A 13,855-nucleotide genomic window follows, 5' to 3' on the forward strand; every position below is an offset into this window, starting at 1 on the left:
CTTTCCCTTCAACCTAGCTCTTTACCAAATTAGTAAGCCTAACAACTGTTTGCATCTGTCAAGTTGCACCTAACACCTAACTTGATATATTTGCATATTTATTAAGAAAACCATTGAGCTGCTGTTTGTGTGTAGTGTGTGGTGTGTCAGCCCAGCTTCTAACATGAAAACATCATCCTACTGAGATACAAATCAGCATTAAAAAGCCGGGTTTTGCTATCTGTGTATGTATTAAAGTTGCCTGTAATCGTTAAATGTTCTTAATTGACGCGTGACTGACATCAGCTTAACATGTCTGAAATCCTGGCCTTACTGGGGACATCCCCTTCCTCAGTTGCTGCCACCATAGCTGTGTTGAGGTTTGGAAACCTGGGAATCTTGCTTCAATTAGACTTGCCTCACAACAATTAAACGTGGCCCTGACCTTCATTAGGCTGATCATGGGCATCACTGCCCAGCTGCTCCCGAGCAATGATGTGCGTTATTACCCAGCAGCGCTATCAGGTCCAGCAGCGGCTCGTGAATGATGCCTCCAAAAGTTCCAGAGTGAAGGTCCTTGCTGCCACATTCAACCTGTACCAAAACCACTGGTTACATATGAACACTTGCTACCTTATTCTTCTGTGAATGTTTGTTTTCCACAGTGACTGGTGGTTCCAGCTTTTTTAAACAAGACCACAAATGAACAGAAAATATTTATTATTTTCTAAGTAATAAATGGAAAACATCATGTCAGGAACAGGCTGCTTTGGCAAAGAGAAGATGGAGCTCTGTTGTCAACACCAGAGAGAGAAATTCAGCTGTCTGTAGCACTTAAACGTTTGAGAGCAAGGGTGCCCCTCCACTCCCTCTTTTGCTTGAGTAAGATTAAAGATATCATACATTAAACATTTGCATATTACTGTTTCTAACATTGGAGAATAAATTCTTCAAGTTGTGTACCCTTTTTATTTAATGCAAAATCTTCTTGAAAAAAGGCAAAAATTCATCTTGTTTTATATTAAGAATATATGTCCAACCTTAATTCCGGATTGCAACAAATAAAAATTTATGTCTCTTGAATAGCAAGGCTTTAGAATAGAGGCATTTGAGTTATTAAATGGGTTCTTTTTCTAGACACATTTTCATACTTGGGTTTATCATAAAATATTTTCCTGCAAAGGACTTGTTTATTCTTCTCAAAACCTCATTACAGCTAACTGTCTACTAACAGGGAGAGATCATTTTTGATGTTTTAATAGCATCATTTTTCTTAACCAAGACTTAGAAGAATTGAATCAAGGCTGCCAAGGCTCTTTTGGTTAAAACAAAATTCATTCTTTTTCAGACATAAAGGTTAATGCAGATTTTTCTTTAGTTCTCAAGTTCTTTAATCTTCTCTGTGAATTCCTTTCATGCTTCATCAGGAAGCATTTCCAGATGAGAAATTTCTGCTCTTTATTTCACAGTAGCTCACACTGACTGCTGAATGTAGCATGTTGGCTACAGTGAACTTTATTTGTTCCTGCCAATGGTTACAAAAATTTTGTGTGGCTTTTAAACCCAGAGATCCAGCCAAACTGAGTCCCTTTAGGCTGATTCATTGTACTAACCAGTATCTGCTGCAAAAGGGCAGAGCAGCAGAAGGGATGGTTTTAGAGAGAGCTGGAGTGTCAGGTGCAGGGGTGGTGCTGCACGAGAGTTGATATGCAGAGGGGAGGATGAGAAAAGACTGGAAGAGTGGCAGGAAAGTAATGCATGAGGAGAGGAATCAAGGGGAGAAATGATTGAAGAGAAGCTAATGGAAGCAAATAAGGCTAATTGAATTGAAATGAGGAGGGAAATCTGCAGAAGCCAAAAGGGATGCAGAAGAAAGCTCTGTACTTGTAAATATCAAGCCTTCCTTCAGTCTTTCTCTGCATGCAGATGTAATTACAGCTACATCAATGCTATCTGTCAGAGGCCCAGCTCAAGTGAACCTGTGTCCTTTACCTCCACAAAGAAGCAGGCATTTCCCCGACTCCCATAGGTAAGGGCAGGCTTCTTGTTGCTGAGCCACAGATTGTCCGAAATTACAATATAATCAACATCAGAGAAGAAGCTCTGGTTTTCTTCTTCAAGTAACTTTTCTAGCCCCAAGGATCCTGCTTCTTCCATGCCTTCAATTACAAACTTGAAGTTCACTGGCATAGCCTACATAAAAATTAGAAAAGTCTGGGTAAGAAACAAGCATTTTAAAAAACTAAAAAAAAAAAGCTTTAAAATTAGGAGCAGACTGGCTTGCTGTATATCTTGTGTTAGGAAAAGGAAGATGTAGGATAAGTATGCAGGATCTATAGCTTGATTCAGTAGAAAAGCCAGTGATGGACACATATAGGTTCCTAGAAAAACTTGTTCTTTTCCTCATGCTTTTATCTACTTTTCATTTTTAAAGGAGAGTAAGTTATATCTTTTTTTTTCTTAGTGTTTTCAGGAAACTTGCTGGACTGTCTCATTAAATGGACTTTCTCTCAGTGCTACTCAATATTCTGATTGCATTGGAAATTCTAACTGTGTAATAGCAGTTGCATTTTCACAGAAAATTTCCTGCCTCTTATATTTCGACTGTTACTGCCCATGTGGGAGCCACTGGCTGCAGTTTTCCCAACGTTGTCCATCACCAGATTTAGATGGTGATAAAAACGTTGTCAGTGATTCTACTATAATTGTCTTTTTAGCACTCATGAATTTGCAAGCCTGCTGGTTGATAAGGATGCATTTCCAAGAGTAATTAGGAGAACTTTTATTATGGAATATTGGGAGTTGAAAATGCTGACATATCCCATAGAGGACATAAATTTCAACTTAGTTTCCCATTACAATTCATTTTCTCATTAGAGGTTTTAAGATGTTTTCTCTTTTGATTCAATGCTCAGATTAAAGGCAAGAACAAATGTGTAAAATTAAATGAACTTGTGTCATGGATGGGTTCGCTGATGGTTCATCAGCTGGCCACAGAAATTTTAGAAACAAACTGTTCATGAATATTGTTTGATGGTCTGTGCTCTTTTCTAGAAAAAGGCTTCAAATGACAAAAATTTCTTTTTGCTTGCTTGTTAAAATGTCAAGATAGCTATTAGTGATTTGAAAAACTAGAAAGATGTCAGACCCATAACCATATCCACTTACAACAACTACTCTTTAGGCTAATAATGTGTGTGTTTTCTAGTGCTTAAGAGACATCGAGGTCCATTCAGTACTATAGATGCAAGAAAAGCATGTTTTCCAGAAGGCTGTAAGAGGACTTTAAAAAATCAAGACAGTGGTCAATTTGTGCCATGTCATAATGTCATAAAAGAGACACAAAACTGTTTCTCAGCACGCTAACAGAGTATGTCATGCAAATTCACCTTAAAGGATGATAGTTACCCAAGTTACAAGCTTAGAATTTATGTTCATTTAGCTTTACTTTGGGGATACAACTACTCCAAAATTATTACGTTATTTGGACATGACTATGTTGGTCATTGTAGTAATTTAGGCAAATGTCTGACCTCAGAACTATGTCGGACTCTGAGCGATTGTGTTTGTACTAGGTGAATGCACCCATTCAAAGTATTTGCTTTGATAAATCTGGTCTGTTGGTGACATAACAGCCCATTCTGGACGAACATTTTTTGATACTTATTCTCTTCACACACACACATAAATTGAAGGTATCTTGTAGGCAGACTGAACCAAAGATCAGCAGAATGTAACAGCAGAGATGAGTCTTCATGAGCATTTTGTAATGTCTGTTATTTTACCACTTTAAAAGCTCTCAGGAGAACAGGGTATCAGAGCTATGTAATGTATGTAATACATGTTGAATGCTTCCCCGTGGGTTTTCCTCTGCAGGGCAATGGCAGCAAGACTATTTACATTGCAGACAGACTGTTCAAAACAGAAACGCTCAAAGACAAATTCTTACTGGAGTGGGACCAGTGCTTTAAGTGTTGCATTAGAAATAAGCTAATATTTTAAAGTGTATGTAGTCTGTTGGGACAAAAATGTACCATCTAACTCAGGAACGTAAATACATCCCTCCAGAGATATAATAAATAATAACAACAAATAATAGTAAATAATAAAAATTAGCAATAATAATAATAAAGAAATCCTCATTGATACCTACTAACTTTAAGGCTCTAAATGTTTCCACTGCATTTATCCAAGCTAGGACAGGTCCCTTGTTGTCTGTTGCTCCACGCCCATAGAGGTTTCCTTAAAAAGAAAAAAGTTTTTAAGCAATCTTTGAATTTTCTCTCATCACTTCAATGTAATTGGCAAATTCCAGTTTCCACAGAGGCTTTAGCAATGTGTCAAGTGTCAAAAGTGTCAGGATCTCACTGGTTCATTTTAAATAAGGTGATGAGTGTTCAGGTGTTTCCCAATGGACTGGTACACTTTTTTTCCCTTTCCTTCCTTTTATACACATCATGCTGTGGTTTCTGCTACATGCCAGTTTTTTAGCTTCACTTTTCTTCTCAGGAACTGTTTGTTCATACCAGATATGCCTGAAGGGTTTGCACAATATGCAGCTTCTGGACACATCATTCAGACCAGGTAACAAGTAGCAAAAACCCTACAGATAAATGCCATGGCAGAAATATGAAGCTACAAGTCTAAGTACGTAAATTCTTTTTCAACTGTACGTCACATACAGTTATTGCTGTACATGAAACTGAGATCTGTCCCTGTGTATAGACTTCTGTAGCAGTCCCCACTGGATACACTGGATATACACTGAAATAAGGCAGAAGAATTATACCAGTAAGACTGTTGGGAATTGATCCCAGATGATGAGAAAGGGCAACTTAATGGTTATAGCCTTGGAATCAGGATTTCAGAGGTCTTACTTATCTGCTGACCCTCTATCCATCATTTTTGTTCCTTCAGTCAGCTAGCTGTGCTGGAAGGATAATTACGTTAAGGGGGCCTCACATTCTTCCACCACAAATGCTCCTTAGCTCCAGCATGGCAGGTCAAAGTACAAAAGCGGCATGAAGCAAGAGCAGGAGGTGCAAGGGAGGATGATGGTTGATGCAAAAATCCTATAAGAACTTTTAAGCAGAAATGGATTCTCTGTTGAATACTCTATAAAGCATCTTTAACCACACGTTGCTTTTCTATGTCACTGTTATCCCCAGAGAACAGCGAAATCACGACATAGGTCCAAGTCAAATAATATGGCCAAAGGAGAGCTAAGACCCCATTTACTGAATAGCTCTTCTTTTATGTGTAGTTCACAGTAGAGAAATTACATGATTGGCTTATTCACCCACCACCTCTGAAGGTGACAGGTTGAGCAGTAAGACACCCATTTCCAAATATTATTCTCACAAGACTGAAAACAATTCTAGTGTTCTCACAACAACCTGCAGGTGCAGAAATGGTTTACATTCTCACAAACTGTTGTCCATCCAGTTCTCATGAGAACGAAAGCTTTCACAGAGAAGCTGTGAGAAGCTGGATTTCTCTAACTGCTTTCTTATGAGAATGGAAACTTTCACAGGAAAATTCCTCTGCTCCTGCCTTTTAGCATCCACATTTCTACACCAAATATTAGGCAGTCACTGATGGGTCTCACTAGTCACAGTATAATCATCAAAGCTGAAAGCTGCTGGACATGTCCCAAAGATTTCCACAGGAGAAGTCCCCATGCTTTGGTTAAATATACAGGAACCCTTCTCCCATTCAGAACCTCAGTTGTGTGTTCAAATAATGATACAAAACTTATGAAAATATGCACACCATCGATTTCAGTCAGTGTGTAGGGGTCACTGTTCCAGCCATCTTCCTTCTTGGCAGGCTGCACATCCACATGACCATAGAAACATACAGTGGGATTTTGTGGATCCTTCCCCAGTTCCCCAAGAATCACAGAAGGCAGTGGGAGGACTTGGCCATCAGGCAACTGTGGAGAAAGGTTAAAAAAGGGCAACTAAGGAAAACCAAACCTTCTAAAAATTAAAAATGTACAAAAAAATCTGGAATTCTCAGTATTGAAAATACTTCTACACTCAATTGACTCTGATTTCATTAGGTCCACAAATCTGACTGAATCAAGTTCTAACCTATTCAGAGAAACTAAGATCTTTCTCCTCAATTGTTTATTTCCTGCTGGACTTTGTAGAGCTCTTCTGACATTTTATTGTCATAAATGCCCTCCTTACTAAACTCTCACTTCCCAGCACTGGAGAAGACAGAGGCAGCCTTGTGCTATAGAGTCTACTGTGACACTGAAGTAGTCAAAAGCCACACAAATTAATTTGGGGTTAGATTTCACCACAGACGGAGGGCAGGAGGCTTAACTTCAAATATAGAAACCAAAAAACGTGTTGCTGGCAGGAGGCAGCAGCTGTGTCAGACTGTCTTAAAACCAGGTTAAGGCTAATCCTCTAATGTGGCTCTGTGCACAACAGAGCTCCACACAGCCCAATTGCATTCTCTGCAACTATCAAATGACATAACCTGAAATATTAAATTGTTGCTGTACTGCAGGGTCCTTGTGCTAAGAATCAGAATGCTCACCAGAAGCCTCAGAGAAAAGAAAAGGGAATCACTATTACTGAACTTTTTAATTCCTGTTAGAGGAGAAATGTAACAGCCCAGGGCAGAAAAGAGCCCACAGCTACAGTAAGGTAGTAAATTAGACAAGTGCTTCTCAGAAATGAATTCCTCCCTGTTGCTTCCCAACAATCATTAAGAAAATAGCTTGGATCATTTGTCAGAAGCTTTGAAAACCAAAGATGATGCTCTAAGTAGCTAACCCTTTCTGTCTGACAACATTTTCCGTGTAAGAACTACCTCCCTCTTACAGAGTTCAGTGACACATGATGCATTAATTCTCGTGCTTCATTACATACAAGAATGTAAAAACGAGCCCCAGTAAAAATCTCAGTCCTTTTTTGCAAACTGCTTTGCTCCAGTTAAAAGCATCAAACTCCCTCCTATGCACAGAACATCAGTTTGCATTTGGATCGTCTGTGTGGCTCCCAGTATGCTCTCAGTTCTCAGACCTGATTTCAGCAGGTATCATGTAGGTACACGACTACTGATAAATCTTTATCTAGCTTTCAAAAAAATAACACTATGTCATAACATACAAGTACAAAGCACTGAAAGCAATAGGTAGACCACGTGCAGATATGATGTTTTAAGTCCAAGAATCAGAGAAGCACCTGATGTGACCCCAGGTTTACTAAATGAACAGTGGCTCCCAGTGCTGCCAGTCTGTCTGCTGCCAATGCCATCATTCGTATTACTTCTTTCCTCAGATGTGGTTGAACAGAATCGCTTTCCACAGCCACCCATTCCTTCAGATCCTGCACAGGAAGAAAAGTGCAGTTAGGTGATCCAGAATGTTGTTGTCTTTGGCCCTTGTATCAGAAATCTCACACTGGAAGATGGTTTCCTTTCTGTATCATCACAGCATTATCACGGATGATCTGAGGTTTCAGCATAGAGGGGAATCACTTAGATGTCTCCCCAGGGCTGAGACTCCTGATTTTCTAAACAGGGAGGATGCTCACACTAAGGCATTCACATTGTCAACCCATGATCTAAAATCCAGTGGAAGAGGGGGTAGACTAGATACTGACTAGTTTGCATTATAGAAATTGCATTATGTACAACTTATTTTGGTGATCCTAATGAGGATTCAGAAGCACTCATAGATTCAAAGCATAGCTGATACTAACTGACTGGACTAATTATGTTTCTCCTTTTCACAGGGGGCTGACAAAAATGAAATCACAAGCCAGCATGGGACCAAGATTCCTCTCCTTGTCAAGAGCAAACCTACAAAAATCAGTTCTGAAGCAAAGACAGAGAGCAAGCATCCTATCTGGCTTGCATCTCCCATGCAGGTGCATTTTGGCTCTGTGGAGCCTGTCTCTGAACACGCTCAAAGGATGCCCACAACCACTTCTTTGTGGAAGTCCATGCAAATGCCTCCTTCACCCCAGGGGTCCCCAGCAGTCTATCCCCTTGCAGCCTTGCTCTGTGAAGTGCATATTGCACTCCTGATGCCAGACCTGGAACCCTGCTCATTACCTTTGTGACAAACACTCCTCTTACACGCAGAGTTCAGGCCTCTGGGGCACCAGCTCTGTGCTCATCATTTCACTGCAATATAGCTCCTACCTTGATGAAATCACTTTGATGTGCATCAATGTACTGGAAGATCTCCATCTCCAATGCTGAAGAGGATGAGCGGGACATTGCTGCCTTAGAGAGCAGCACAGGGCTGAAATGGATGCTATCTGAAAGTTAAGGATAAAATTCAACATTGCAGACATACTGCAATATACATTTCTTTTCAGCACTAGAAAGTGGAGATATTTACAAAGTGCTGAGCTTATTTAAGTCTCCTTTAATCTCCTCGAGCCAGAAGAAAGTGTACTCATTTTATCACATAAAACCTTTAATTAACTCATAGTCAAGTTGCTGAAACAAAAAATTGAAAAGTGACCCAAGAGTGAATAGCTTTAGTTTCAGCTTTATAAGAAAATTAGGGGTAACATTTTCTAAAGAAACACTTGTTGCATCAGTTTTTCAGTACAGAAAGACCAAATTGTATGTTCTGGGAAGACAACCCTGAGAGAAGATTTTCAGACACCAACAGCCCAAGGGACTCATCTTTCTTTTTCTTCATTTCCAGAATCATAGAATATCCTGAGGTGGAAGGGTTCCACATGGATCATTGAGTCCAAGTCCTGGCCCTGCACAGCACAACTCCAAGGATCACACATGTGCCTGAGAGCATTGTCCAAACACTCTTTGAACTCTCGTCAGTCTTGGTGCTGTGACCACATCCCTGGGAAGCCTGTTCCACTGCCCAGCCACCCTCTGAGTGAAGAACCTTTTCCTGATATCCAGCCTAAACCTCCCCTGACACAACTCCAAGCCGTTCCCTAGGATCCTGTCACTGGGTACCACAGAGAAGAGATCAGTGCCTGCCCCTCCTCTTCCCCTCACAAGGACATTGCAGACTGCAATGAGGTCTGTCCTCAGTCTCCTCTTCTCCAGGCTGAACTGACCAAGTGACCTCAGCCTCTCCTCATACAGCTTCCCCTCAAGGCCCTTCACCATCTTCATAATCCTGCTTCGGATGCTCTCTAATACTTTCATATCTTTCTTACATTGTGGCACCCAAACTTGCCCCCAGCACTCGAGGTGAGTTCACTCCAGTGCAAAGCAGAGCAGGGCAATCCCCTCACTTGCTCAGCTGGTGATGCTGCACCCCAGGACATGATTTTCCCTCCAGACTGCCAGAAGAAGGGAGAAAAATGGATTCACTGACACACATTCCATATTTTACATGAATAAGGGAAAACAAGCCTGAGAATACTAGAAAACAAATAGCTTTTGTGGTTGAATAATATCAGTGTCAATACGGAAACACTTGATAGGTGCAGAAGTCATTTAGTACTTGGAAACCTCTCTGCCATCTTTTTTTTTTTTTTTATGAGATAAGGTTTTAAAGTGTGTTTTTCTAATTCCTGCAGTTTTTCTTTCACATTTGCTTGAAGTTGTTGCTGTAGTGTCTTAAATTGGTATTAGCAGAGTAAACCTTGGATGGCTAAATACTTGGTTGGGTTAAATTCAGAACAGCTGCTGTATCAGGCTGTGATGGGATGGACTCCGAGGTCAAAACTCAATGCTTTCATTCTAAAAATATTCTATACTGATAACAAAAGGTGTAGTTGCAGGTCTATCCATAACTCCTTAACTTTGATGCATTGCTAAGGTGATAGGCTATGGTAATATTAATAATTTCAATTATGTTTCTCTGACAGAGAAGGAAGATTGAAAACCCAAGCATGATGAACAAGATGAGGGAAGCATTGTTCACTTTGGCTGGAGATCCTGGCTGTATGAAGGATGGGCCCCATTTTCCAACGTTCCCTTAGAAGCAAGGTTACGAGGTTTACTTCGCTCTCTGAAATGAAGCTTTGAGAAGGCCTCTGACAGTAGATATAATTCCCACTATCCAGTTCCTGATATCTCTTGACACTGGAAACGCTGGTATTGAAAGAGACCAAATGCTGATTTTACAGGAGAGTGAAGCTGCAAAGCACTGCTATGGAGATGACTTGTTAACCAAGACAAGAAAATCCAAATTTGGGGGTGGTTTTTAGGATGGAGAGATTAAATTTAGCTGTATTATTTAAATACAGAAATATTTTTTTAAATACTAAACCCCAATTTAAAGTGATGGTCAAAGTACCATTTTCTTCTCACATTGTTTTCTCCATAAAACAGTAAACCCTACCTCCAAAGAGGTGGATCTTATCCACAATCCCCTTCCAATATTTTCGTCACCAGTCACAGCAGCAGCAGTTTGTCCTAAAGCAAAAGGGATTATTACAGGAATTTTTGAAGCAAGCATGGGAAAAAAAATCAGGACACTTTAGGAGAGACAAAGCAGCTTCTAGGATTTAGCAACAAAGACCTGGTAGAGAATGAGGTTTTCATAGTTTGGGTTATAGTCATCTTTGGATTGAGCTTCTGCAGGTAAGGCTTAAGAGGAGGAATTCTGCAATTACTTAAAAGCCTCAGTCTGGCTATTTCATCCAGCCTTGAACTGTGCAAGTGGCTGCAAATATTTGGCAACTGAAATCCATTTTACAGAGGGCAATAGGAGTTAGGAGTGCAGACCACAGGCATCGTCAGTAGGACTTCCTAGGCTGCACAGGGCAGAGGAGAGAAGACCATGAGTCCCAGACTGGGGTGGTGGTAACTGGACCCTGAGTTTCCTGGCACAGACAAGACACTGTCACTTGTGGGACAGTGCCTGGGGAGACACAGGAGGGCATTTGAGCCGAAACATTGCAGGTCATGCTCAAAAGGGGCTCAGGGTACGGGGAGATGGTCAGCATTGGGTAAAAGCTGAGCATGGAGGCCATTTATGTTGTTTGCTTCTCTTTTTGTCGCTGTGTGCTTTTGGGGGACCAGGCAATGGCTCTGCGAGGTTGCTCAGTCTCACTTGAGCCAGCAGTGGGTCCCAGGAGGGCAAAGTTTACCTTCAGGCTGGTCCTTTTGACAGGTACAGTGTATTCCACCTGGGAGCTGGGCTTGCTCCCACATGAGCTGAGGAGAGGATGGGACCACTCTGGGTGCATTTGTGAGACGCTCCAGAAAAGTGCAAGGCACTGCACCTCCACCCCAGAAAAAAGTGATAGGAATAGGAATTATACAGGGAGCATTCATCCAAAGGTGGGATGAAACCTAGTTTTGCCATGGTCAAGAAATCCCAGGATTTTAATCAGATTTTCATCTAGAGAGACATCATGGCCATTATCTTCATTTACCACAAAGCCTGCTGGATGCCTCAGTTTCACATGTATTTCACTCGTTTTTCTACCTTGCCATTTCCAAACCTCAGTTTGGAAAACATTTACAACAGAGGCCACTGAATGCACACTCCTTTAACCCTACCATAGAAGACTAGACAGGCTTCTCAGGTTCACTTATGTACAAAATAAATCTTTTGGTTATGCCACACTTGAAGAAGGAGGACCATAGCAGAGGTCAGAAAATGGCTGCTAAAGGCACCAAGTTCTTGCAATGGATTTAAATATCAGTGTCTCCATCACATGAAATTTCCCCTCCTTCTATTCAAATATTCAATATTGCTGAATTCTATGCATTTTCACTCTAAAAAAAAGAGTATATTTATATATATAGTTGACACCTTATGGTGACTGGAATGAACACGTACCTTTTAATGTCAGAATCACAAAAGGACTGCTTGCTTTTACAGAGGATGTGTGCTGTGGTGCTGGTATCTTTCTCTTTTTGTCTTGGTTACGTGCAAATGACCTGGAAAGATACAGACAAGAGACGTATGTCTTCGTCATGTTTCATTAGCATTTAACTGTTTAAGAAAATGAATCAAGGAAGCTAAAATGCTGTGAAGGGGAAAAAAAAACCAACCAAGCAAGCAAAATATCCTAGGGATTTTTGGAATTATTCTGTGATATTTTTGAAACAGATCGAACTTCAAGAAAAGATCATAGAATATCACAAAAATACTTCCTTTCGTAAACAAAAGTAAGGAACAGTGGCAAAGTTTGGAAAACGAACGTGAGGAGATACAGAGTAGCAGAGTGCAAAAAATGTTAATAATTCAAACAAGAAATTAGGTAGCAGCTATGCTTTGCTGTAGTAGAGGGAAGGAGGGAGGGGAGTAGCTGGTGGAACTTCTTGTTAATGCACTACTAATACACGGGCAGTGCTGCTCAGGAGTGTTTGGATCACAACTGGAAAAGCTTGTGTTGAAAAGGGAGTCGGTTTAATAAAGCTGCAGAAAGATTTCAGACCAGGCTGAAATATCTCAGTGTCATAAGGAGGGGAAAAATGGTTCGAAAGGATGATAAAGACGGGGGGGATATCAAACAAAGACTTCAGTGTTCAATGTCAAGTGTATTTTATTTGATGTCATTTTAAGGAGCAGTTGCTGCTCTATAGAAAAACGTAGCATGCCTATTTTTAGAAATAATACATGACAGTCAGTTGTGCACTTTCTCTTCCTTCCTTCTTCAGTAGTAAGAACATTTTGTCTTTCATCCTCCCATCCCATTAAGCACTGTTAAAAGAAAACTTAGTGTTCTTCCACAGTGATTTAACAAGAAATCCAAGTTGATTCTTTAACTAGGATGATTCTTAGATAAAATATCAACTAAACTTATAAACATTTGAGAAGCAGCTCCTGAACGTGCTTTGAAAGCCTCCTTGTCTCTCCTGAAGCGTGTGCTTCATGCGCTTCCCTCCCTGCGACGCAGCGTTTCAGGTGTGTGCAGGGAGGAGGGTGCCAGTGAAAACTGAACATTGGGTTGCAACCAACCCAGAGAAAAACAAAGTCAGGACTCACCTGGTTTGCAAATAACATAAAGTACATTTGACATGAAAGGAGATAAAGATGTTTATGGCAGTAGGTAGTAATTTACCAAATCAATGGTGGACTCCTTTGAAAGGAACCTTCCCTCTAAGCAATCACCATCCAGGAAGATAACTGAGATAATGGGGTTATTTTTTAACTTCCTTTAACAATATTCGTTGATAAGTGGCATACCTTTGGTGGAAACAGGCAATCAAGCCACAGTCACCTCTCCAGCTGAGTAAGTGAGACCCTTGGCAGAAGAGGATGACAACTCTTCATGTGGCAGCTCTCAAGCCCAGCCTTGACCATGTGCAGCTGCTGTTGTCTTAATGACCAGGAGCTGCAGAGATCCAGACACTTGCAGGGGAACGAACACCAGCTCACAGCACCTGACTGCATTTGGAGATTATTAAAGAAGTATCATCTAAATCAATAGACTGCGTAGCAGCAGTGAAAATATCTGGTGGGAAGCATAGGTAAGGTCTGCACTTGCTGGCAGGTGACACTGCAATGCCCAGTGCTATTTCCAGCACTCAGCTCTTAAAGTGTTGCAACGTGAGTTGCCTGAATGGTGTTTTGGAGAACGGCAGTGGCCAGCCCTGCCCGTGCTCAAGCCAACCCTTTAGAGAAAAAAGTGAGACCCTGTTTATCAGTCCTGTTTTGCTGTAATACAGATGATATTTAAAAAGAAAGTCCTTGTCTCTAGGTGCTCCACTTTGAAGCTGCCTTTGTTGCTGATGATGAGACCCTGAACTGGAAAGGTCTCCTCTTTCACCTGCAGAACAGGGACATTTTATCTCAGTTTACTGATAAGTTCTGCAGTTAATGAAGAGATAGTTTTAAGTTAAAGATTAATTTTTGGTTTAGATGCTCACTTCTGCCTCTCTATCAAAGCAGGATAGCCAAATCAATAATAAGTCAAGTCATGAGAAATTTTCCTATCTCCTTTCCCTCCTGGCAGTCCAATAT

General features: G+C 40.8%; 1 protein-coding gene across 2 annotated transcripts in view; it reads right to left on the bottom strand.

Moving 5' to 3' along the window:
- The window catches only part of CNDP1 (carnosine dipeptidase 1), a 24,023-nt gene that overhangs the window by 4,460 nt on the left and 5,708 nt on the right, over window positions 1-13,855 (bottom strand). The window contains exons 2-8 of one of the 2 annotated variants that reach the window (XM_017746164.1): window positions 11,726-11,826; window positions 8,146-8,264; window positions 7,182-7,325; window positions 5,752-5,914; window positions 4,133-4,221; window positions 1,972-2,172; window positions 489-573 (exon numbers count right to left, since the gene is read on the bottom strand). In XM_017746164.1, the coding sequence (XP_017601653.1) occupies window positions 489-573; window positions 1,972-2,172; window positions 4,133-4,221; window positions 5,752-5,914; window positions 7,182-7,325; window positions 8,146-8,264; window positions 11,726-11,826 (902 nt within the window). Of the gene's footprint in view, window positions 1-488; window positions 574-1,971; window positions 2,173-4,132; window positions 4,222-5,751; window positions 5,915-7,181; window positions 7,326-8,145; window positions 8,265-10,276; window positions 10,353-11,725; window positions 11,827-13,855 lie in introns of those variants that run through there. The other variant, XM_008642727.2, reaches the window with a different exon arrangement.

The sequence above is a fragment of the Corvus brachyrhynchos genome, unplaced genomic scaffold (genome assembly GCF_000691975.1).
Source record: "Corvus brachyrhynchos isolate BGI_N302 unplaced genomic scaffold, ASM69197v1 scaffold409, whole genome shotgun sequence".
Taxonomy (NCBI): domain Eukaryota; kingdom Metazoa; phylum Chordata; class Aves; order Passeriformes; family Corvidae; genus Corvus; species Corvus brachyrhynchos.